The following is a 25,929-nucleotide window of genomic DNA, read 5'->3' as shown; positions in this document are numbered from 1 at the left end:
AATACACCCTATTGTAAAACACACTTCTGATTCTCTTAGTAAGATCTCCTTCGGGCAGCCCTACAGTGACCAGGTTTCTCTCAGTGAAAAAAAAGGTGTAGAAAATGTGGTCATAGATCATTGGTAGAGCATCTGTTTTGAATGCAGAAGGCCCTGGTTCAGTCCCTCCCAACTCTAGGTAGGGTCAGGAGAGAACCAGTTGTGGTTGGTGCCCATTGAGACCATTAGGGTAGAAACAAAGCTAACAGGCAGCGCAGCCAGAGCCGATGGCAGGTAGAGGACATCTCTTGATTGCTTGTAAGTAAAAAGCTAGGCAGGTGCAGACTAGCTGATAGGTAGGGCTGTGCCCTCTTAGCCCTAACAGAGCAGCCTCCACTAGAGGTAACCCTGCCTGAAACCCTCGAGAGCTGCTGCTAGTCAGTGTAGACCAGGGGTCGGCAACCGAAGGCCCATGGGAAACAAGCAGCCTACGGGGGGTCGTTTAACTGGCCCTTGAGCCGCCCACGAACCAAGCCGCCTGCTTGGCGAGTCCTCATGCGTAGCGCTAAACCAGAGCAGCATGGGGACTTGTTTCCGTGGCGCTGGAAACCACGTCTGCGCAGACGCCGGAAATCACAGGCGCGCACGCGATCCGGCCCAGAGGGGTCTCCGGTGGAGTGAACCAGCCCAAGCAAGGTAAACCTTGCCAACCCCTGGTGTAGACAATGCTAAACTAAATGGGTCAATGTCAGCTTCATATCAGTGGACCTGGGCCACTAGCAGGAAGGAAATACTGGTTCCAGGTCTTAGCTGCAAAAGGATTATTTGGTCATTACTGTGATCGCTCAGAAGTCTTGGGTGTGTGTGTGTGTGTACACCCAAGCTTCAATTGAAGCATGCAAAGTCAGGTTTTTACTGCAAGTTCCTGATAGTGACAAATATTAAAACTCAGGCAACAACCAAGTTTTGGATTGAATGTCAAACGTTAGTTGAGCTGCAGGAGAAGAGGAATTCCTAAGCAGCAAAGATCCTCTTATTTTCTCTGGCCAGCATCCCCTAGTTGAGAACTGAGGCAAAAAATAACTGATCTTTATGAGCAGATCTTGCATTGAGGCAGCAGTTTCCTAATCTAATAATAGGCCCCGAGCTTGTTGATGGCATGATTCATGCTGCATTGCATAAACCAGCTGGAAGGGTCGCTCCAGTCTCCAGAACATCAGCTCGAGACATCGTGACTAACAAAACTCCCAGCTGCTCTCTGCCTTTCTGTACATAGCAAGGCACACGTGAGCCTCTTCTTTGCCCCACTGAGCAAATGGGGATAGAGGCCACACATGCACGGTTGCACCAATGTGCAAAAGCTCTTGTGGTAAGGACGATATGCCTTTATGCAGCCTGCTTTGTGTAGCAAGATATTCCTAGCTGTTAAGGAGGGTTGAATTTTTTTTTTGCCTTTTGCACAGCTGTTTTAAGGCACAGGAGAGCACAGCTTTGGGGTGTGGGCAGGAGAGAAGCCAGTGCTGTTTAGAGGAACCAAAAGGGCAACCAGCAAGTACAGTATTTAAAGTATGTTAAAGAAAAAAAATCACCATCTGAATCAGACCACACTGTAGATCCCAGGCAGCCTCTGCTGTTTCCAAATAGGGACCAACAGCTGTGGCGGGAGAGGCTGGCAGCTCTCCTTAAGTCTGTTTCTGACACAACCCTTTCTCTTCTCCTCTTCACAGCTTTGCCCAGCCACATCTCCTGCCCTTCCTGTGAGGATGATGCGCTGGTTTTCCAGATTCACAACCTCTGTTTGTTGTCCTGGTCTTGGGATGGAGATGTTCGTTCAGTCCCACCTCTGGCCACCCTGATGGCAATGAATCTTCAGCCTGCAGCCCTGCTCCCACGTGAAATATTGAGTTATGTTATCTTTTGTGTAAAGACTTAGTGGCTGCGTTCCCTTCCTTACAATTCAGGTGAACAAGGTTAAGTGACCAAAATCAACTCATTTGCTTTTGGGACTGGCTTCCTCAAATGTTTCTTCAGAATAACTTGTTTTGTAATTTTTTAACATGCACAAGTTTAGGGTGAAAAATCAACTGCTGCCTCCCACTTCTTCAGGGCCCCCGGCTAGATACATTAGCTGTACATGGTGCAGGATAGTCTCATTGGGTGCTTAAAATGTCAGCTCTAGCCTCAGAAGGGAGACCTTGGCCTTCCCATCACGAAATAAATCACCTGCTGCTCTCACATGTCAGCACTTTTCTCATCTACTTTTGAGACTGTGGATGATGCAGTTAGACTGGAGCTTTGAGTGCACGAAAGACAGAAAGAGACCAACACACACACTTTCCTTCCATACCTAAAACTGCATTTGGAGAGGTACAAGCATAATTTTTAATCACTAATGAAACAGTTTCACAGTACATATAGTGCAGACTGAATGAGAAGCCACTGTATTCCACAGCTAAAGGTGTGCAGTGAGGAGGAGAGCTCCCTTCTGCACTTTGGTAAATTTGGAAACATTACAAAGCCAGACATTTCACAAAGAAGCTAGAACGTAGAGGGGAGAAAAGGAAACTTAAAAAAAAAAAACACCCTACACAAACCCCTGTGTTTTGGCAGCAGCTGACAAGACAGACAATGGAGGTTTTTTAAAAATAAAAACCCACTCACGCACAAGTCAATGCTTCACTAAATTATGTAATTAACAGAGTCACAGTTCTCAAAAGTGCAAGTTATTTCTGCTCCATCTGAGTCAAGGAGGGCCTTTTCCCCTGAAGACCCACCAGGGAGTGTTGTGCATTCCTGCTGGTGAGGCTGTTTTCTCTCTCCAAAAGGCCTCTTATAAAACACACACATACACCCCCCCAAAAAAAAACTTCTCTCCAGGGTTGGCGAGATGTTCTGTGGTGGAGGGAAAATACTGAAAGACCCACAGCAGCCCCAGGCTACCTTTCAGCCAGAAACTTGATAAACTTTCGCACAAACCAAGATTTTTGCTCCTGTTGACTCCACAGCAAGATGACGCCTTGCTCATACTTTCCAGGAGTATCTGAAAGCGAAGCAGAGCCCCCAAACAATGGCAGATCAGGTGGTCAATAATATTGCAACACAGCCAGCCAAAAAAGGGAAACCTTCACAAACATTTCCCCACCCACCCACCACAGCCACTGCCACTCTTACAAATAATGGGAGTGGGCAGGTGGGATTGAGACACCTGAAGCAGGAGCCAGCGTCTTCAGCTGGTTCTCGTTGGATCCCCAGAGGCTCGAACTAGCCTCCAGCTTTCTTCCTGGCTTGCTTGAAGCGCCGAGGCTTCAGGATGGTATAGTTCATGTACGTTGTGTGCTGGTGGGACAGGAAGGGGATGTAGAAGGCCCGAAAGAACTTTGAGGACCTGGGAAAAATGAAATGTACGACACACACATTGCTAGCTATTAATAGCAAACTTGGTGGTGGGTAGCCACCAAAACAGGCCTACCCACAGAGAGAGTGAGGGTTTCTAAGACTCCCTAGATATGCAGGGGAAAATTAGAACATTAAGGGCAGTTGAACATCACTTATAGGGAAAGGGGAACAAAACAGAAATTTTGACAGGGAGGACTGGCCTGCTTAAAGCCCCTGGTCGCTTATTGTATGCTTGAGGGGGTGGGGAAGTGCTGAGGCAGCTGGTGGGGAATGGGGAAGGGTCTCCTTGGTTTAAAAGTGCTGGCACATGCCTTTGCTGCCTCAGCTGGGATCCCTAATCCACCCTGCCCTTTCTTCCCCCAGAACTGGAGCGCTCAGCCAATGCAGAATTAAATGGACCCAGACAAAGCTGCTGCCTGAGTAGCATAATTAGTCGATGGCTCTGAGTGCTCTCTAATTCAATTAGCAGCACCATTTATCAGAGCCAACTGAGAGTTACCACGGCACTGGCTGACGTCAATGGGGGACTCTTTGTGTCCCAGAAGCCTCTGGTTCAGCAAGCATGAATCGAGCAGCCAGGGTCATTCAGTTTCCCAGAGAAGAGGAACAGTCGTTGTGAGAAAGATAAAACGCACTCGTCAGGCAAGCGGGCTCAGAGTGGCAGCCCAGTGCAGCAGCCCCCACTGGCTCTCCTGCGTTTGTGCACTGGTCCCTCCTACCCCAGCCTCCAAGCCAAAATATGTTTCTTGAAAACCCGTATCTCAGCTACAGCCCTGCTGCTATATTACTACATTTACACAAATAGTTTCAAGTGCAGAATCATGGCACTCTCAGGTACAGAATGCAGCAGGAGCAGCTAAACGTAAGGCCCACCCATGTAGAAATTCCCTGAGAACACTGAGCAGTGGTCATGGTCAGCCTGGTGGTTTTTGATTTACACAGTGCCTGGAGACCACAAAGGGCGGCAGAGAAACAGACAGTTGTTAGCCCACATTCTCCCCTTGAGGGTTCAGGGGTTAGGCAGCTGGCTGCGCTGCAGTGGAGGTCAGCCGGGCTGAGAGAGGGGCAGCCAGCCAGAGGTTCGAGTCCGTTTGCAAGCAGCCATGTGACCTCCCCTCTCCCTCCCTCCATCTCCTCGGTCAAATTCCAGTCTCTGAAAACAGCCAATAGCTATTAACAGATCCATTCCCCTGCGCACACCCACCACTCTCTCTTTTTGGAACCGCTATGTTTGGATCGATGGAGCAGCTGCCAGATCTAGAGGCTGCCAAAATCCAGCATGCCCCCGGCTCTCGCTCTTCCTCCCTCTGAACCAGGAGCAAGCAGTAACCAGCTGTCACTGCTACAGGCAAGTCAATGGAGGGTCTTCCACCAGGTTCCCATAAAAAGGAAGGAGTGGAAAGGGCTCAGGGTTTCAATTCAATGCTTGCTGCTTAGACTATTTAGAGATTAAACTTATGCCAGGACTGAGCCCCAGTAACTTTTCAGTTTTTAAGCCCCCCCCCCCCTTTTCCTTTGGAACATATAAAATAATGAAAGTGACACTTCCTCTGAGCGTGTGCAGAACATGTACTGCAGAACAAACACATCTGACATTTGAGGAAAGGATTTCCCCAAGGTGAGGAGGGCAGACTTAAACTCAGATATCGTCCTTTTCAGAAACTAAAGCACCAGAGATATTTGTCTCGCTGTCAATGCATTTCTATACAGTATGTTTTGCAAGTGCATAAGCCAAACCACAGTGAAAAATACCACTTCATCTCCACACACAGAATTATTGCCAAGCTGCACAAGCTATGGAATATTTAACACAAAGTAATTTCTTCAGATTCAGTATTGGCAAAAGTGGCCAAGGATGGAAGCAGCTGCTTTGAATGCTGCCTCTCTGGGTCGCCAGCACAGTCAGCTGCACCTCCTCCTGCCACCCCCACCCCCCAAGCTGCCAATTGAGATACTCCAGCAAGCTGCTGGTAACCTATTAACACATCTCCCACTGCCACCTTCCTTGGGGAAATTCTCGCAGAGCTGGCTTCCCATCCACCCACTCATCAAGCTTTTTTTTTTTTTTAAAAAAAACAATTCTCAATCATGCTCTTATCTTTTAAAATATATAAACAGAAAAGCGTGGGGAGTGCTGGGGAAGCCAGACAGCTGGTGAACACTTCTGAGGAGCCAGACATGTCGCAGCTGTCAAGGTGAGGCTGGAAGAGGAAGAGGAAGTGGATTGCATGGGACCCGAAATCCCACCCTCAATGTCTCATGAGGCTGGCAGATCTTCCCTGAAAGGTGAGCACCCCTGAAACCAGTAGACTTGGGAGCAAAACTGCAGCCAGAACAGTTGCTGAGAGGAGGAAGAGGATGACACAGGGGAAATGCAAATTTAGAAGTGAGGGGATGTGATTAACTTCACACCTCAGTAACCCTTTTAGCAGTCCACAACTCACTTGCAAGGGAAAGGGGGGAAGGAAGGAAGGAAGAAGAGTGTTGCTGGCTGCCAACAGTCCTCCCTGCTGGGGGGGAAATTCCTTCCTTCTTGACCTCTAGCATGACTCACACCCTGGGACAAGTCATCCCAAAAGGAAACTTTACTGAAAATCCACCAGCAGTGCAGAGCAGGTGCAGTTTGCCTGTGCAGGTTAAGCGCACACGCACGCACGCACACGCACACACACACAGCTCCCTTTTTCAGGTAACAACTTTTCCATCCCCCCTCCCCAAAAGATGCAAGTTCCCTAATTGAGTTTTGCAGAGGTCCCTAACTAAGCAGAATATGCCCCCCATAGCCCTCCTTTCCCCCTTGTGCTTTTCAGCATCTTACCTTGAACTATCCAGGAAAGGCTTGTAAGCAATACTGATCCATTCTTCTCTGTTGGCTGCATACCGTGGCTCCCTGGGTGCTTCGGTTGCAGTGTCTAAATCCACCAGGTAATGGCATTTGTAAATGTCAAACTGGAAGGGAGAGAGGACATTTTGGGTTGGTTCCCATCTATGCAGGGACAGCTCACACAGCATCAGGGCTCCTTGCCTGTCTCATCAGTACAGGAACAACAATTGGGATGCTTTTCTGCATTACAGCTGTCTCACATATACACATTTGGGGCACAGGTTGTACTGTGCAGAAGAGTTTATGTTTTTAGGACCTGGGTGTATCTATTCTGCTTGCATCCTGTAACAACTTGGTGTCAAAAGTTACATGTGTGGTTTTTTTTAATACTTGGGGGTCCAGGCACTTTTCATGGAAACAGCTTTGTCCAAATGCAGTGGCTATGGCTGCTTATGTTTAAACAGGTATGCAGGAATCCCCCACATGCCGAAGAGAAGTTCTGCTCCGAGAGAAAGAAATTGAGAGTGTTGTTTCCCATTGGGCACAGCAAGCGTGTCCTGTCCAAGGAGAGAGAGAGAGAGAGAGAGAGAAGATGCCACTTACGTATCTGGATGGCTCTTCCTGGTTTTGGTCGTTCATGTCTGTTGGAATGATGCGAGTGGCCATTGGTCCCTTGGCAAATGGTTTTGGCAACTGGCCCCTGAACTCTGACGGAATGAACTGAAGCTGCCAACTGCAGGGAGTAAGAGGGAGGAGGTGATATTACACCCTGTGGGCTTTTAACTTGCAAGCAAAACACCGCAGCAATAACCCAGCAGGGCAAAGGCTGCGAACACAGCTTGGGGTTGCCAGCTGTCCGCTACAGAGCAACTCACTGTAATCTGCCGGCCACAGGATGTGGACGTGCCTGTGATTCCTTTGTGGGTGAACCAGGATTTGGGAGTGGGGTGTGTGTGTGCATGTTCACAGTCCCATTAACTGCTCTTCATATTACAAATTCTAGGGGCTTCCCTCATCAGAGGGCTGCAGACCATGGGGAAATGGAATGCTACAGTTGTGACAGGCCATTGGACGGGGGCAGGGAGAGGGGGAAACGTGCAGCACTCCTGAGAGTGCAAAGAGAACAAAGGCCCCCGAGTCAGGAAAAAGGGGAAACAAACAGGCTCCTGTAGGTACAAAGCCTTGCTAAATTCACATTTTACCTACAAGTGCCAAGAAAGTTTGCCGTTCAGGTATCATTCGGAGCCCATCTGCTGCAACAGGGCTAGAGCAACCCTAGCAGAAGGTGCTTCAGTGGGGCAGGAGATCCAGACAGCCTTTTTGTCCTTGATACTCCTTAACGCATGCTCCAGTGACTCCAAGAACACAGCCCTCGGCTGCTGCCTGGGCCCTAATCACTGGCAAGGCCAGAGCTAATCCCGGCTCTTGCAACGCTGCAGCAGTTTTGACGTAGTCTTGGGCGAGTTTTGTTCCTCTTAATCATCAATCCCTTGTGACGGTGTTGGGATTTAATGCCTCATTCTCTTTCTCTCTTTTTTTAAAGGTGTGTGGGGGGGAGATATCCATCTGGCGCATTATGGTCTAGGTACCGTTAGGTTATTAAACCCTTGAATTTACAGCTACAGTAACGTCTGTGCAGCCAAAGCTGCCTCGGTTTGAAGCTGAAGAGGCAGGCATAAGCGCAGCCTGACGTGAGCATCAGTGTCACCGTGAAAAGCTAAATGCAAAGCTGTGCTAATCAGTAGCACACACAAACACACCCAGCCAAAAAAAATCCTGCTTAAAATTCTGCCCTCAGCCAAACCAAAGTGCATTACTGTAGGAGCTGGATTTGGCCATCTGCACTACCTGAGCAAATTTGAATCATGTCTCATCTTTTGAAAAGTCATTTTCTGCAATTGTTTGCATAATGGATGCAGATGAGGGGAGGAGCAAGGAGCTCACAGAAGCTCCTGTCCCCTTTGTATTATCGGCAGCCATGAGGCCTAGAAACCTTGCTTTGTGGGGTTTTTAAAATCCTGAAGTAGGTTTTATAGGAAACTGAATTCTGCTCCTAATTCCACATTCTGCTCTTTTTTTTTTGCTGCAGTCCTGTAAAATTATTTGTTTCATCAATTTATTTACTGCTTGATTGTAAACAAACAAACAAACATGTTCAAAGCGGGTTACAAAAAGAATTGAGCAAGAAATATATTAGTTTTTTTAAAAAAATTAAATATTAAAAAAATTAAACCTGTTAATAAACCAAAAACACATCAAAATTGCAACCTCAACACAACACAACACTTCCCAGTGTTTAGGTCACACTGTCCAGGTCCTCTCTCCATCTTACCGGCCTAAACACCTTCCTTTGATTCCTGCAGTGGCCAAAAGCAACCCAGTTCTCATCACCATCAGTGAGCCTGGGGAACTTGGCCATTGCAGCTGCTAGTGAGGTTCTCTCTCAAACTATGGAAAACATCTGCAGATCCTGGTTTCAAATCTTGGTTAAGAGGGAACCTTAGTTAAAAGCTGGTAAACCTGGGAGCCAGAGGAGGACATTGTTCCATGGTCCTCAGTCTTCTGTTGCTGTGTGATCTACTTTGAAAACTGAGAATGTAAAAAGAGCTCTGCTGGATTAGGACAAAGGCCCATCTAGTCCAGTGACCAACCAGATCCCCATGGGAAGCTCTCAAGCAAGACATGACCATAGCAGCAGCATTCTCCCCTCCTGCGATTCCCAGCACCTGGTATTCAGAGGGGAAACTGCTGCTTGTTTGTTTTTAACTGCTGCTGGTTTGGCTAGTTACTGGTAGTTTGTTTTTGTTTCTAGGCAACATGTTTTTAGGTTTTGCTTTTATCTTGTGCTGCATTAATTTTGTATAAGCCACCTCATGCGCTTTGGGAGGAAGACGGGGCATAAGTGATTACCTGGAAGGCTGACAATGTGAGCAGCTGGCATGGACACCAGTGCACCCAAGCATTTACTCCTGGTCTATGCACAAATTGGTTATCTATGGTGATGAACAGCACCTGCATCCTTGTGGGATAAACCCTGTTTGTGTCTTGACTTACTTATCTGGCAGGAGGAAGCTGCTGGGAAAACGGTGCCATTCCTTCCCCACACAAACGTGAACCGGCCTCCCCTCTGGCACAGTGTGGATTGTGGGATCAGTGGCGATTCTGTGAAATTCTGGGTACAGGTCAAGGGGCCCATGATAACCTAAGAGGAAGAGACACTGCAAGTGAAAAAAAGGAATAAGATTTGGCTGTGCCTTTGTGCCTAAACCATTTTAGGAACCCCTTCAAGTCAGCATGAGCTTTCCTGAGCTATGATGAACTGAGAAAATGCCCTTCTCTTGCACTCACCAAAGAGAACTGGAAATTTACACTTTGGAAAGTGCCTTGTAAGGAGCCAAGTCACCGACCCATATAGCTCAGAATCTTATCTACCAGGGATAGAAAACCCCTGGAACTCCAAATATTGGACTACACCACCTAGCATCTCTGACCATTGGTCATGATGACTGGGGCTGATGGGAGTCGGAGTCCAACAGGCTCCGACCAGCAGTGGCTCTCCAGCATTCAGTCAGAAGTCATGACTCTCCCAGTCTTACTTGAAATGCCAGAGACAATATCTAAACCAGGGACTTCCTCAGTTTCTTAGCCACTGTGCCACACCAGCTCTTATGATAAGGCCTCTTAACTTCAAAAGGGGCTCCTGCATGTGCTTTGCTAAGCATCCTAGGTTAGCTACCCAATTTCAGAACACATCTGAAGGATTTACATTAAATCCCAAAGGCTCTGGCTAGCATACAGTATCCTTAAATCAGGAGAGAAGCAAAAGGGGCAGGAGAGAAAGAATCAAAAGAGTTGGAGTTGCTAAAATCCCATGGCTACCACCAATATTAACCACCAGCACAGACCAAAAGGCCTGAAAGACTCCCAAAAGATGGCTAGGCTCAGACTTTGGCAAATGGGAATTCCAAAGTTGTGATTCAGCTACCAAGAATGCCATTCTCCGCAGATGGCATGCTGATGGTCAGGTGTCTCCTGCTCCATGGTTTCTGGATAAGGGAGGAGTAAGCTACCCCTGAAATGCATTACGGTGTTTGTTTGTCCGACTGTGACTAATAAGCAGCAGGGCAGCCTCTCCAGAACCAACCTCTGAACAAAGCTACGGAGCGCGACAAGGACAGGAGCCCAAAGACAAAGATGGTCCCCAGGGCCAGCCAGTTTGAAGAGACCGTGTAGTGCTCCAGGCGGTAACCTTGAAATATGAAGTGGTAACATTTCTAAGGAAAGGGAGAGAGAAAAGCAAAATATGAACGTCATTTACACTACAACAAGGGGAGGGGGGAATAGAGCTCATTTCAATAACCCAGTGGAGGAAGAGGGTGGCTGCTGCAAAGAAGCCTCTAACAGCCTTACCATAAGATTATATTTCTGCACAAGTTCGGGAAATACAAAATGGAATGGGATGGTGCAGCTGGCGCTCTCCAGATGCTGCCATCATCCCTGGGCACTGGGGCTGAAGGAGTTGTGGCTCAAAACATCTGGAGGGTAATGGGTTGGCAAAGGCCGCACTGGAGCATCAGTGGGAGACAGCAGTGTGGACCTACTTTGGTGCCAGCTGCCCACCTTTATGCTTTTTTTTGGCACAACCCCAGACCAACTTTGTGAGCTCCCAGCCCAGGACTCCTGTGTGCAGCTGGGAGCACAGGAAGAAAAAGGCTCCTTGTGTGTTCCTGGATAGCACAGATTCTTGCCAATCTCTCTCTCTCTTTTACTATTGCTTCATGCCAACTCTCAAGGCTACATGGAAAGCTCATACGTCAAATTGGTGGCTCAGAGCAATGCGGTGAAGGGGAACCCACCTAGCGTGAACATGGATTTGCTTAGGTGCAGGCCCTCTCCACCTGCACCCACACTCAGCCATTGCCATCCCTAAACGCACCTGAAGGGCAGAGAGTCCTACAGCACCACATAGGCAAATGAGGGGATAGATGGGATACAGAAACCTCTCTTCTTTGTGAGGCTGGCTGAAGAAAATCAGGATCCAGATGTACATGGGAGAAAGCGTCAGCCAGTAAGGCCGTCCCAGATTCTGAACTGGAAGAGAGAGAGAGAAAAAAAGGGGGGGGGTTTAACTCCGGGATGGGAGAGGCTAAAGGACAACCAAGGCATTTGGATCAGGACCCCACCACACCCTTATCTTGGAATGCAGCTCTTTGCTGTTTATTTCAGCTCTCTGTTGGGCTTTTGGGTGGGGAAATCTGATGTGGCCTTCATAGGCTGCGTACACACCATGCCTTTAAAGCACATTTGATGGATGTTTTCTCCCTCAAAGAATTCTGGGAAATGTAATTTGTTAAGGATTGCTGGGAATTGTAACTCTGGGAGGGTGCCCATAATTCTTTTAGGGAAATAATGCACTTTGAATGTGCTTTAGAGGTATACACAGTCACACATGAAGGCACTCTGACTCTGAAGACCATCAGTGGCAGGAGAGGATCACTCCTTCATGCTCTGCTTGTGAGCATCCATCTGGCTACTGCTAGAAACACAAAACTGGGCTAAGGAAACCCTTGGTCTAATCTAGCAATGGCACTCTTGCATCCCTATCATCAGGCATGACCCAGCTTTATGGAGCTCTGATGTGAACCCTGAGCTGCATAGGTACAGGGGCTTCTACCATTTCTCCTCAGTGGCAGTGAAAGCGCCTGGTGCACAGCTACTAAATACATCTCAAAGCCACCTGATCTTGGGCAAAGGCATATGATTAATGCACATACCTCAAATTTCACAAATAAATACTTTTCCCCAGGCTTATAAGCAGAGCGATAGAAAAAACAAGAACAGTCTTTGATTTACCAGCTACCTGCTAGGTGTTGTAGAAGTTCATCCAAAGGGGAATTCTAAGGCGCCTAAGATGTTGAAAGAAAAATGTGCTTGCTTAGGGGCGGGCACTTCTAAAACCTCCAACACTTTGTTAGGGCAGCAACAGAGTACACCAAGAACTCTGAACGCACATTCTCTCTCTCTCTCTAAGGGAAACAAAACCAAGGCACCACCTCCCTTGTCTCCCCTCGAATGAAGCAGGAAGTCATTTATTTGGAAGTAACAGCAATTACTCCAATTTGCAAGGGCTGCAGAGGCAGCTCAATATATGTCAAAAAACCTGAATTGCCCCCAAAAGGAAAAGCTTGGGGTGTTAAAGCAAATCAGGATTGCACAGCATTTCACAAAGGGACCCCCCCCGCCCCGCCCCCCGCCGCTTCAGGACACAATCTGCTAAGCAGAAGGGCATGAAATGGGTAGTTACAGCAGCCTCCACCACTGGGCTTGGCTGGCAAGAAGCCTTCATGTTTCCCACAGTGCATGCGGCACCCTCTGCAGAATGTGAGCGCTTAGTGTACTCTAGTGGACAGCCCTGGAAGTACAAGCCTTCATTTCAGAGATGGGCAAGACAGAAAGATAAACACGGCCCACCAGTGCACCACTGGTCAGTATCTGGCAGACACCCCCCTCCCCAGTGCCCCACTGGTTTCTGGGATTTTTGTTTGTCTGTTTGTTTCGAAACAAAGAATGCTGGAGTTTTTCAGAGCTTGGTCTGATCCAGAATAGCACTCCTTGTGCTGTTAAGGATGTGAGCCTTCTCAGAAACACCTAGCAGGAACAAGTTACGCCTTAACTGTTTAGAGATCCTGAGTATATGCTCCCACTTTTAACAATTCACTCACATCAGAGACCTCCAGGGACGCTAGTAACAAATAAATACATTGGGCCACAGCAGAGTGAAGCCAGCCCACCCTTGTGGAAGACCAGGCTGGGGGATGTTTCATGTTCCTCTATCCTCATGGTGTTTTTCAAAACTAAAATGTGCAAAGAAGGAACTTGTGTGTCTGTCCTGTGGCTAAGCTGGGCTCCTGCCATTTGCAAGTTGTTTAACTTCTATAAATACTGGATAAGCAAGCCTGCAGCCAGCAAAGAAATTATTATTATTATTATTTTAAAAAATAAACTAAACATTTCTGAGGCGTCAGGGCAGTGGGGGACCAGGCAGGGGTTGTGGAGGCAGGCTTGATGCTTTAAAAAAAGCAGTCCTGATTGGAGAACTGGTGCCCTTTGATAATAATAATAATAATAATAATAATAATAATAATAATAATAATAATAATTTATTATTTATACCCTGCCCATCTGGCTGGGTTTCCCCAGCCACTCTGGGCAGCTTCCAACAGAAAAATAAAATACAGTAATCTATTAAACATTAAAAGCCTCCTTAAAGAGGGCTGCCTTCAGATGTCTTCTAAAAGTCTGGTAGTTGTTTTTCTCTTTGACATCTGATGGGAGGGCATTCCACAGGGCGGGGGCCACTACTGAGAAGGCCCTCTGCCTAGTTCCCTGCAACTTGGCTTCTCGCAATGAGGGAACCGCCAGAAGGCCCTCGGTGCTGGACCTCAGTGTCCGGGCAGAACTTTGGAGGTGGAAACGCTCCTTCAGGTATACTGGACCGAGGCCATTTAGGGCTTTAAAGGCTGTGATAGCACACAGCCACTGACTTACGGAACAAGAACTTCAGAAAGGGGGGGGGGCGAAGAAAACAGAAAGCAGCGAGGTTGCATATGCAAGGCACACTCTTTATTCATGTTAAGTACTTATATGCTGCTTTTAAATTGAACAAAAGCTTCCAAGATGAGAAACAGCCACCAGCACTAGCTAGAAAAGAGGATACAAGGAGTTGCAGGCAGGCACCAAAGTTCCTGCTCCCCAGCCATTGGAAAGTCCTGCTCAAGCTCCACTTGGACTTCCAGGATTCCACCAAAAGCCACCTAGAACTCCTAATGCTTTTCTGGTGGTCGTAAGGGCTAGAATCCTACTTTGATTTTTTTGTGGCGGGTAATAGCAGGTTCTCTGCTCTCGAAATTTCACCTGAGGTTCCCTGACTGCCCTGCCCTTCTGTGGCTGCTCTGAACACATGCAGTCAGGAAGGATTTGGCCAATTCCACCAAATGAAGTTGCACTCGCAAGCAAGCGGTCGCCTGACAATCATACCGTAGCTTCCAGCTGAGCTCCCAAAAACACCCCGCAGCACTCACCGTGAAATTTCTGCAGCAGGCTTTCCATGAGGGAGGTCAGGGGTAAGGCCAGGAGTGCCAGCACAAAGGCCACGTTGAAGTTCAGAAAGCCATTTATGAAGTAAAAAGACCAGGGCTCTGTACCTAATGAAGGCAGAGAGGGAAGAGAAAATGGGGGGGGGGGTGTTGCAAAGGTGTAATATTTCCATACAGACTCCTGAAGAGGGTTCGTGATGCCCTTCTGCAGTCAGGGCCTATCACTTGAGACAGAGACTCTCCAGGGCAATAGCAAAGTTCTGGACCCAGCAATTCCTCAGGCCTCTCCAGAACATAAAGAGCAGCCCTCTAGCCAAAAGGCCCAGCAGATGCCTCTGGGAATCCCACATGCTGGGCCTGAATGCCACAACTTTCCCCCATGGTTCCTCCCCAGCACCCATTATTTCAAGATATACTGCCTCTAGAATTGGCGGCTTTCTATAGCCATCAAAACCAATAGCCATTATATCCTCCTCACACTTTACTTTTTATTTTTAAAGCTCCTCGCTTATTTGCTTGTTTTAAGTGTTGACCTAAGATGTAAATGTAACGTTCAGGTGTGAACATTTATATCGGACAAAGATGTTTGTCAAGAGAGCAGGGATGAACTGCAGCTCACTTTTAAGGAGGGGGGGGGACAACCCATAGTAAACACAGGCTCCTTGCTCGGCAACACCTGAAATGACAAAAGGCAATCTGCAAATTTCAACCAGGTATGGTATCTAGCAAGAGTCCAAATATTATTTATTTTTCCCTCAGACCAGGAACATGCTGTAACATGCTGGCCGTAATTATTCATCATTGCTCCTTTTTCTTCACATATCAGCTTTCCCCAACCTGGTGCCCTCTGGATGCTTCAAACTGCAACAGCCATGCCGGTTGGGGCTGATGGAAGTTGTTCTTCAAAACATCTGGAGGGCACTAGTTTGGGGAAGGCTGTCACACAGAGTCATGCAGAAAGGGAAAAGGCTGCCTTGCTCTTGGGGCCCTCAGCAATTCCAAGGCAACTGACCTTCCCCCCCCCCACCCGCCATGGCAAAGAATGAACGGTTCTTCTTTTTCCTCCTCCACCCCTTTAATTCTTTAGCAAAGGTGTTTTCCCAATTTAGAAGGCTTGGCGGAGGCACAGGAGATTCAAGGGATTAGAATAGTTCTGGGGTAACGCTGCATTGCGTAGTGGAGCTATAAAAAGCACGCAAGGAACAAAAGACATCGCAGTTCCACCTCGATTTAGAACGATTCATCCAGCAGCTGGCTGCAGACAGCCCTGTGAAGCAGACAACCTTCCCGAATTGCTTCAGATGAACTCTTCTTCTCCTTTAAGACCCATGGCTCTCTCAAGAACAAGGGCAGCCCCCCCCCTTTAAAGAGGTGCAGAAGGTTGGAGGAAAAATGGGGTTTTCTTCACCCTTCCTAGGCTAACGTGTATTTGGGGAAGTCATGATCCCCAACAGACCAAGGGCCAGCAAGACAATCATCTATTTGTGGGGGTTTCTGAACTTGTGGGTGAACCTTCTCTAGGAACAGAGGCCTGTACCTCCTGCCGCCTAGTAGAGACAAAAGTAAAAAGGATGACATTGCGTGTCTTTGCCTTGCTTTCGTCTCCTGGGGGGCTTCTTCAGTAGCAAGTTGCTATGAGCTTTTGTATCTTTAGAGTGGGGCTTGTTAAGTTTTGGGCCAATATGGTCACCACGTTACACAAGGTAAGAGCATTGCCACTGCTATGTGGATTATCAAGCAGCATCAAAGCATGGAAGCTAAGAAGCACTCCAGTTATGCCAAGAGCCAAGGTCACACTCACTTTAGTCCTCATTGCTTCCTGAAACTAAACCCAATATTACATTCTTCTCTTACTTCCTTGTCTCCATTTTCCTCTCCTCTGTCAATTGCTATGTTTCTGCTTCTCTTCAAAATTTATATCTGATCCACATTGGGCCTATGTTAGCCATGTCTAATCTGAGTAGGACTAGCACTGGCTAAAACCCTTTAATCTTTACTTGGAAGTAGAAAGTATGATGCATTCAACCAGTTCAGGATTCTGCAAGGTGACAGTGGATAATAAGGGGTTGCATGTACTGGATCAAAACAAGAGCATGGTGATGAGGTTTATGGGCAGCAAGAACAGATGACAGCAGCATACCCCAAATTCCAAGGTGCTGGTGTTGCATTTTTCACAGCCTGGGTGCCAAATATAAATTCCAGCCCTGAGGAATAATTACAGGAAAAGGAAAAGAGTGCTTTTTTCCTGACCATCAGAAGTCCTCTTTCAAGCCTTCTTTTGTTTCTCCTTTCAAACATTTAGCAGCAGCCATGAGATCTAGAAACTTGCTTTTTAAAAACAAAAATAAAAATGCCAGATTCCATGCCTGAGCATTGAACCCAGATGGATGAGACAAACACGGAATCTGAACAAACAAACAAAATCCATCCAGACACACATCCGACCTTGAGTCATCCTTGGGTGTGTGCCTCGGTGACACTGTCTAAACGCACACGACATTCTGCTCTTCATCGTGTTTCTAGGCGAGACAGTATTAAAGCAGCTCTCTCATTAGCATGAAGATGTTACATAAGCGTCATTCTGGGTAAGACACTTCAGAATTCACTGGTCCCCCGAGGACAGCAGAGCCAGCTCATGCTCATGCATGAAATGTGTAAAGGTCAGGCTCAATACAGTGACAGAGAAAAGAGGCTCCAAGGTCCAGCAGTGATGTGTGTCTGGAATCATTGTGCAGGGATGAAGGACTCACACAAGGACAAAGATCAAGCTGCTGTTACAGCCACAGCCACAGAGCCAGAAGCTGCAGTCTTACATACATCATTGCCTCCCATTCAAGAGTCTGAGGAACACCTCCAAGACCTGGGATAACCACTGTCAGTACAGAGTAACCAGTATGGAGCTAGCTGAACCCAAAAAGTATGACTCCAATGTAAGACAGGTCCTTATAAAGGAATAAATGAAGGCTGTAACCAACTCAGCTGAAACATCTCACAGGAAACTAAATTTGCTTCCCAACCCACTGCATAAATGTCCTCATTTTGGACTTATTCACCAGCAGTTTCAGAGAAGGTTAGACTCACCCAAACCCCTAGTCCACAATTCCCCATAACTACATACTGCCTGCCTGCTTCCTGCTGTACATTTCAATGAGACCAGCTGTCTGCATGGCAGAAATCCCATTTCAAGTCTGCAGGTGGTGCATCTCTTTACCAAGGTAAAGCGCTTCTTATGCTTCAGATTAAGTTAAGAAGTGCCAAACTAAGAGCAAATTCAGATGTCCTTTGATCCCTCAGAGGCAGCAAGACTGTATCAGCGACTCATGCAGTCTGCTTGAAGTAGCTGCGATTTTAAGGACTTGAGTAAAGCAACATTGAATCTAAGAGGTTTGCTCCTTCAGAGAGGCTGCTGGGGCCTGAACGACCCAAGTGTTTCAAGGCATGGCTGCTAGAGGAAGCTCCGCAAACAGGGCCAGCTCTGGGAACAACCCACAAAACTGTGCACACCTTAGCTTTTGCGGTCCCTACCCAGCGCCCCAAAACATTTACGTATGTCCTACAGGTGTGGACTCACCATAAAGATCCGGTCCGTGTGGCGTGAAGACGTTGTACAAGACAATGTTGAGAGGAGTAATCACAAGCTTCCCATAGTGATAACTGTCAACAGCCACCAGGGGCACCTTCATTCAACAAGAAGAACACAGCTGTTTCTAGATTGTCTCAATTCCAGGACAGCACTTGCATTTCCCACATTTGGGAAACCAAGTGAAACAGCGGTGCTGACCAGAACTTAGGGCAGAAGAACTACAGGCTGCGGCAGATGCAATGCTTGCACTGAACATAGAATCCTCCCATCAAGTGTGTGTGTGTGCATATACACACACACACACCCCCCAAAAATGCCGTAGTTGTCACTTCTACCATGATGTAAGGGCATTGCAGTGTATGTTGCCCTCCCACAGCCAACAGCATTATCTACTGCTGCCAAGGGAGACTTGCTGGAAACACATACTGTGAAGATGCCACAATATGGGAGGAGACATGAACATAACCGCTCCTTCCCAGGGTGCCTCTTTTAGCCATAGAGAAAATACCTTCCTGTCCAGAAAGCCATGCAGAAAACAATGGGATATACCCACATGACTTCACTGAGCAGAATACTCCTTTGGAAGGAAGAGTGGGGGATCAGAAGCGCAAGAACCGCGAAAGAGACCCCTCCTCCTCAGTAACCCCTTTGGAAAAACCTGGCACTCAGTTCCCATTATACCACACTCCCCTCTGAGTTATTTCTCCACAAATAACTTGGGAAACTCACCAGAAATACTACTAGTGCGACCAGAAACCACCTCAGGAAGCTTCTCCACCTTCTTTTCAGGATGAGGAAGTCCAGGGCAATAGGAAGCCTGGCAAAAGGAGATGCCAAAAATATTCCCATCTCAACTTGGATGTTTAAAAACATTTATCTGTTGACCCTTCCACACTCCCCTCTCCAAGCCCCCCAAAACCAACCATGTGGAGCCCCACCTTTGAATATAATCCTGTTTCTAAATTAATCAAGGATGCAAAGGAATTCATTTTTTTTCTAAGCAGAGGGAGTAGGGAGTGACATTTATGAATCATGGGAATAGATAAATAGCACTGGAACACAGAGCAGCAAAAGGAACAGAAATAGAAAAACATAGTTTGAAGCGATTTGGCTGGATAACTTTGGAAATACAGGACAAAAAAAGGAGGAGTGCAAAGAGTGGAGAGAGGTAAGTTAGAGCAATCTTTTTGGAGTAACAGAGGGAATCTCCTTTCCATGGTGAACATAGCAGAATAAGAGCTACCTGTTATCCCTCCTCTCTCTTTTCTAGGGAAGCACTACTGCTACAGAAACCTACGGTACTTAGTGCCTGAATAGCAGTGTCTTAAGGTATCACTTGTGATGGCAGTATGCAAAGTTCTCTGCTCAGAATTTTACAAATTACATGGTGATATAATTTCTTAACTTGAACAATTCCAGTTGCAATAATAGCCAAATGCTTCCAGTTTTACTCTTAACTAATGGAAGCTCTTGTTCATTTTGATGGTACCTCCCACATATTTCTGAAACTTTCCTCTAACCACCATGAGGCCTAGGAAGTTAATTAGAGTTTTCAATAGCTGAGTGAGTGTCGCAGCAGCTGAATGGAATTCAAAACAACCAGGTTCCAAAACACAACATTAACACTTCTTCAAGGAACAACAATTGTACAGCTACAATCCCAAGCAAGTCAAACATTGCAGCCCTGCGCACAGAGCTATAAGAAGCTGAGGACAATAGTGGAACTGATCAGTCTTGGAGAGACATCTAGGGCCCACCTAGAGCTACCTGTCCCTGAATGCTTCCACGTTCCCCACTCCCTTTTGCTTACCCAAGTGCTGCACTGAAAGGCCAGCCCACAATGGCTCCTGCAGCCACGCCCAGGACCGCCAGAGAGATTTTATCCATGTACCACCCTGTCATTGCTATTACTGTGCTGTACATGCAGAAGCTGCTGGGGAGGAAGGCTGAAAAGCAAAAGAAGCAAAAAGGAATCAGGGTCTGGGAGAAAGCAGAAAGCAGTCAGAGCCCCCCAGATGTCTTCGGGTCATTTCAGGACTCCTTGTCAGCAGATTTTCTCAGCACAAACCTAAGAACATGTGACATAGGAAAGGAGCTGTAGCTCAATGGGAGAGCATCTGCTTTGAATGCAGAAGGTTCCAGGGCCAGTTAAAACTATCAGATTGGAAAAAAAACCCTCTCTGCCCAGGTTGCTGCAAGTACTAGGCTAGATGGGTCAGGGGCTGTACACAATGTAAGGCAGATTGGCAGAGGTGGGAGTGCTTGAGGTTACATATGAACCAACATAACCCTTGGAATCCTTCTGCTGGAAAAGGTGCTTCTTAAGCAACCTCTTGCTAACTGGAGGCACATTCTCCATCTCTGGAAATATTCTGCAACAGATGGTCTCTTTTTATGCCAAGATGCAGGGGGCTCGGGAGCAAGGCAAGTCCCTTACTCCAGTTACACCTGAGGATCCAGGCTAAGTTCTCCAACAAATAGTGAGGACTCTTTCAGTAAGCAAAGTGAATGCCTTTCATGTTCTGATTATACTGATCTTAAAACCAGAAACAGTCCTTATGTATTGCTAATTCCACAGAATCTGGATGCACAAAAGTCTGCACTGACTACCTAGTGCGAAATCCAATGTCCTTTTCAGAATCCTGAACATCTCAGTATTTATTTTTGTTACAAGTTTCTAGCCCCCATTGGTATGAAGAAAAGATTGAAAAGCATATGCCACAACTTTCCAAACTTTTCATGTTGGTCGAAATAAAAAATAAAAAAAAATATTGTACAGTTGCACCTTATAGACCAGCTAAGTTTGTTCTGGTATAAGCTTTCGTTTGCATGCACACGAAAGCTTATACCAGAACAAACTTAGCTGGTCTATAAGGTGCTACTGGACAATTTATTTATTTATTTATTTATTTATTTATTTCGACTGCGTCAGACCAACACTGCTACCTACCTGAATCTTTTCATAATGGTGACACACTTTTTAGACATGCATCATTTCGCAACACAGTAATTCAGTTTTACTAGAAAACCAGAGATTAAACTAATCCCTATCCAGGCCTGGGAGGAGTGCGGGAAGTGTTCACACAACACACCTACAAACTGCAGCCGACACACTAATGTGTTGTGACACACAGTTTTGAAAGCTCTGGTATATGTGAATGTTAGGTGAATCATTCAAACGGCATACAGGGAGCTGGAAAGAGAGAGGAGGAAAGATTTTTCTATACAGACCATATAATTTCCACCTCTCATGCAACCTCTTACCCATCTCTACCCAAAAATGCAAACTCTGCAGGAGAATATCCTTGCCCATCAAAAGTCAATATGAAATTGGTTCCTAACCCTCAAGCAATTCACTTCTTAACTCACCAGCCGCTGAGCAGAACATCCCAGTGCTGAGTACCAAGAAAGCCAGCATGAGACGACTCACATGCAACCCAAATTTCTTACACACGGCCCTGGAGAAGTAGAAGGGAAAATAAGTGCAGTTCCAGTGCACAAAAAGTCCCATGACCTGTAAAAGTCCCATGAACTTGCGAGCACAGCAGACAACAACATGGACCAAAGGCATGGCTAAGAATAAGGCAGCTGTTTTCAGACGGGTCACGTAGCTTAGTGACAGAGCAGAGGTGTGTTTTATGCAACTAAAAGGGGGGCTTAGGAGTCTGGACTGGGAAAGACCCATGAGTGGGCTAAGCAGGCCAAAGACTAGCTCCAGCCGAAGTAGCGTCTCCCTCAACTAAAGCAGCCATCTTGCCCTGAAAGAAAATATATTTTGCAGAAAGCTTCCCCACCCTTTGTCTTGGCTGTTTAATTATGTAGTTTTAATTGATGCATACTGTTTTAACACTTTTATGTTAACCACTTGGTGAGGTTTGCCAGAAAAGTAGTATATAAATATCTTACAATAAATAAATGATGAATACCACATAGCTTTAGATGTTAATGGTTTATGGGCACCCCTAAAGTACATCACCTCTGGCCAGTTCTGCACTATGAATCCAGCTACCAGCATACATAGTACCAGGTTTTATATTTCCTTCTCAATAAGTCTTCTGAACTTCTCCATTCAACCCCTACCACCTCTGCCCCCTTATGCCTTTTTGCTGGAGTCTCCCAACTACATGCCAGTTGAGACTGGTGTGCTGAGGGATACCAGAAGCAGCAGGTTCATTGAATGGCAGCTCAATGGCAAGACTGTCTCATCTGACAGTTAAATACTGATTTATATCCTAGGCCAACCTACAAAATTGCCCCAGCTCTTAGGATTTCTAACTGAATCAGATCCTTAAGGTGGCTTACAATGTAAGATATGCACATAGCAAAACATGCCCAAGATCACTAGGAATATAATTGCACAAGATACACTAGAAATTATCAAGGCACATTTCTTATATGATGAACTGACAAATTCCCATTCATAGACAGCTGTGTCAATGATCATAGTATTCACAACGGTAATAGAGAAAGCACTTTCTGTACTCACTTATAAAAGTAAAGCTCGCAAACACAACTCAGGAAGGCCAGAAGACAGCGCAAGAAGTAGAAGATGAGAACCTAGGATGAACAGTTACAATTATAATGCTTGCAGACATAAGAGTCAAACCCACACACCCTTGCCTCCCCCCCAATAAAGCCAGAGCTTACACCAAGATGGACTTGCCCGAACAGAAAAAGAAAGAAAGGGATATTTGATTACCGTAACAAACAGAATGTTGGGCTGTTTTCGACTCCAGGAAACTGTGGGCAGACCCATTACAATGTGCAAACTGGGTGTCCCACACTGCACCAACGATACAGGAGTCCATGTTAGCAGAAGGGAGGGAAGGATGCTGGGGACAGGGGAAGCTTGGGTGAGCCATGGATGGAGCACCCAGCACATAGATGAAGTCAAGGTATGTCATGGGAGGGGGGAGGAATATTTTTCAGACTGAGAGCTACCCAGCCACCTGAGCAACTTTTTAGGCATCACATACTAGTGGTAGGTGATGGCAGAGGCAGAGGTGGACGGAGCAATGTCTTTGTACTCTAAGCTAGTTTCCACACAATCAAGAGGCATTAGTTGAGTTCAGTGACACATTCCAGACAGGCAAAAACATTCAAAGAGGGTATGGCATAGGGCTGATGAGGGTATGTGGCCTTGGGAGAATAGAAAGGGCCAGAGAGAAAAGGCTGCATTTGGCCCTGGGCCTGGGGTTCCTGACTCCTGAAGTATGCACATTACCTTGTTTGTTTGCAGAACTCTGGCATGGAACAAGGCTGGTAAGGCATGGAGCCACAGGTACGCGTAGGAGCGGATGGCATAGACAGGAGAGTATTCCCATGTCTGGAAGCCTTTACCATAAACGAGGTAGTGCATCTGTAGGACGTATTACAAAATCAAGTCAGAAGGTGTCCCAATTCTCACTTAAGTAAGATGTGTGCACACACACAATGCTAAAAGTTAAGCCAGTTATGGGCAAAAGATTAAGAAGAGCAAAGGATTTGCAGTGTCACCCTTAGGAAACAAGAACCTGCAGGATCATGATCCTGCATCACAACAAACCACAGGGTATATATATCCTGGATACCACTACTACTTAATTCAGGAGTGATTAAGGATTTGGGTTGAACATGTACCCCCTTCACACCCCAACAAGGCACTTTACAGACACGAACGCCACTCACAGGTTCCCAGTAGTTAAATGTTTCATCGCAGTCGGAGATGTTACTCAGCAGTGCGGCACAGAACCTGGCTGAGATTAGACACTTGAAAGCTGTAGATCCTTCAGGGGCCCAGACATGTCCTGCTTTGCTCCCAGACGACCTAGGGGAGAGCCAAAAAAAGACAGGTGTTAGCCCCATGGGTGGATGATAAGGTGAGGGGATTAGACTGGCAAGGTGACTGAAGCTGAGAGAAGGGAAGGGTGCTCAGGGAATCATTCCAGATTTTAAAATGAAGCATTTTTAAACACCCAGAAATACTGCATACATCTAAAAATTCTCACTGTGGAGACAATCGTCGATCAATTCTCACTGATTTGCACATTGATCAGTGAGTGCTGATTCTTCTTCTGACAAAATACTGATCGGCCCAAACTTTGGTTGGCCTATAATCAAGAAGGGATGTCATGTCCACCACAAGGGTTGCTAAAGGTTCTTTTCTAAATACCTACTTGCATGGCTACTGGCAGGAACAAGAACTGCATTCGTTTCTTGCCTTGAGGCAGCATCCTGCCTTCAGTTCAAGAAACTATGCACAAGAATGCACACACACCCCAAATGGGAGCCTGTGGCATGAGAGAGAAAGAAGTGTGTGTCTCTGCTTCAGAATCCCCATGAAACATCCCATTTATATGCAGGGAGAACAGCAACACATTCTATTGGTTTGATGCAGTCTCCATAGAGTTGGGGGGAGTTCCACAAAGCTCTCTCTCTCTCTCTCTGTGTGTGTGTGTGTGTGTGTGTGTGTGACTACTGACCCTGTCTATCTATATGACGCTGTTATGGGACATGTGTGGCTTAGTCTTGTTTTTGCAGTGCAGGAAGGCAGCTGAATAGGGTGAGGGAGATAGTACAAAGAATAGGGAGACTCTATCCTTTTGCCAAATGGGACGTGGGTGGCGCTGTAGGTTAAACCACAGAGCCTAGGGCTTGCCGATCAGAAGGTCGGCGGTTCGAATCCCCGCTACGGGGTGAGCTCCCATTGTTTGGTCCCTGCTCCTGCCAACCTAGCAGTTCGAAAGCATGTCAAAGTACAAGTAGATAAATAGGTACCACTCTGGTGGGAAGGTAAACAGCGTTTCCGTGTGCTGCTCAGGTTCACAAGAAGCGGCTTAGTCATGCTGGCCACATGACCCGGAAGCTGTACGCCTGCTCACTCGGCCAGTAAAGCAAGATGAGCGCCGCAGCCCCAGAGTGGTCTGCGACTGGACCTAATGGTCAGGGGTCCCTTTACCTTTATCCTTTGGCCAATGTCCTCAACTCTGCTTTACTGCTCCTACTGGATTGAGGGATGTGTTAGTTTATGTGTGTGCAATATGACAGTGGCGGGCAGATATTCAAGGGAGGGAGTTACACAATTCTGAGAGGTACATTTTTTATGTGGGAGCCCTACTCCCAAGCAGCAATCCCTACCTCAACATGGCTTATAATATCCATGATGCAACACAGCATTTTACAAAGCCTGAAACCAGTCAAGAGTCTCCCTGCTCCACTTCCTTTTTTCTTCTTAAAATTTTCAAATTTACTTTTTCCAAATTTTGAAATTTACAATCACCCAACAACCAAAACAAAAAGAGAATTTCATAAATTCCACTTCCAAAGCCCCCACAGCTCATGACCCTTTGAGCCCGACTCTTAAGGAAGCTTCCTTCAGCCCAATGCCCCCCATAAAATAAAAATTAAAAAGCCAGGAAGGCCCTAATAATTCAGGCACCACAGGACCCACCCACCCCCCACGAGCCCATCTCGAAAGGAGACTCCCCTATTTGATCCTCCCTCAAATTCTTCGAGGGGAACCCATTTACCTTGGGCAACCCTCCCCCCTATAAAGCCTAACTGTCCCTCCAAGTCACCCCCTAATGGCAGTACCCCATATCCTCCTCGCTCACCCCACCCCTTTATCTGCCACCTACTCGGCTTTGGTCTCCTCAGTGGCCGGCGGGGGCGCTTCTTCTCGCTGGCGGGAAACGGCAGCCGCCGCATCCCCACCTCCCCCTCGAGGCCGCTGCCGGGGCCCCTTGGCCGCCATGCCGAGTGTGGGCAGGAGAACGGCCTCGCCGGCAAGCTCCTCCCGGCAGTCAGGAGAGGGACACGTCAGAGCTGAAGGTGGTGGCCGCCATGATGGGTCCGGGCAAACAGACACGCGCAAGCGCAGTCTCTTTCTCTGCTGGGGCACCGGCGGCCGCTAGGAAAACGTCTCTCTCTCTCGCAGGGCGAGAAGAGTCTACAGAAGGGAGCCGCAGCTGACTGTTACCTTATCATGCATTCTCAGACTGTACCACTTCACTTTCTAAGTGGGAGGGTCACTTTTCAACGTGCCCTTTCCTGTTGTTTATTATCTTTTGTAT

The 25,929-nt window shown here is 46.9% G+C and overlaps 1 protein-coding gene and 1 long non-coding RNA gene across 3 annotated transcripts in view; one reads left to right on the top strand and one right to left on the bottom strand.

Moving 5' to 3' along the window:
- LOC148683526 (uncharacterized) overlaps positions 1-2,589 on the top strand; it is a 5,041-nt gene extending 2,452 nt beyond the window's left edge. Inside the window, exon 2 of the long non-coding RNA XR_015947038.1 lies at positions 1,707-2,589. This is a non-coding gene — a long non-coding RNA (uncharacterized LOC148683526). The remainder of the gene's footprint in view (positions 1-1,706) is intronic.
- On the bottom strand, positions 2,314-25,929 carry ALG9 (ALG9 alpha-1,2-mannosyltransferase). Of its 2 annotated transcripts, XM_035139179.3 has the most exons (15): positions 25,495-25,929; positions 23,546-23,684; positions 23,103-23,237; positions 22,365-22,435; positions 21,248-21,336; positions 19,689-19,824; positions 18,608-18,695; positions 17,867-17,972; positions 14,281-14,403; positions 11,136-11,290; positions 10,344-10,473; positions 9,254-9,401; positions 6,803-6,932; positions 6,194-6,324; positions 2,314-3,364 (listed from the first exon to the last, which is right to left on the bottom strand). In XM_035139179.3, exons 1-15 carry the CDS (start codon positions 25,608-25,610, stop codon positions 3,241-3,243), a joined length of 1,821 nt encoding a protein of 606 aa, XP_034995070.3. In that variant the 5' UTR covers positions 25,611-25,929; the 3' UTR covers positions 2,314-3,240. The 2 variants fall into 2 exon arrangements, with proteins under 2 accessions (XP_034995070.3, XP_088513985.1); XM_088657859.1 differs by lacking the exons at positions 19,689-19,824; positions 21,248-21,336 and having other exon boundaries at positions 25,495-25,807.

This window comes from Zootoca vivipara, chromosome 14 (assembly GCF_965207765.1).
Source record: "Zootoca vivipara chromosome 14, rZooViv2.hap1.1, whole genome shotgun sequence".
NCBI classification, from domain to species: domain Eukaryota; kingdom Metazoa; phylum Chordata; class Lepidosauria; order Squamata; family Lacertidae; genus Zootoca; species Zootoca vivipara.
Note: the sequence above shows the minus strand (reverse complement) of the source record. Positions and strands in the feature narration are given on the sequence as shown.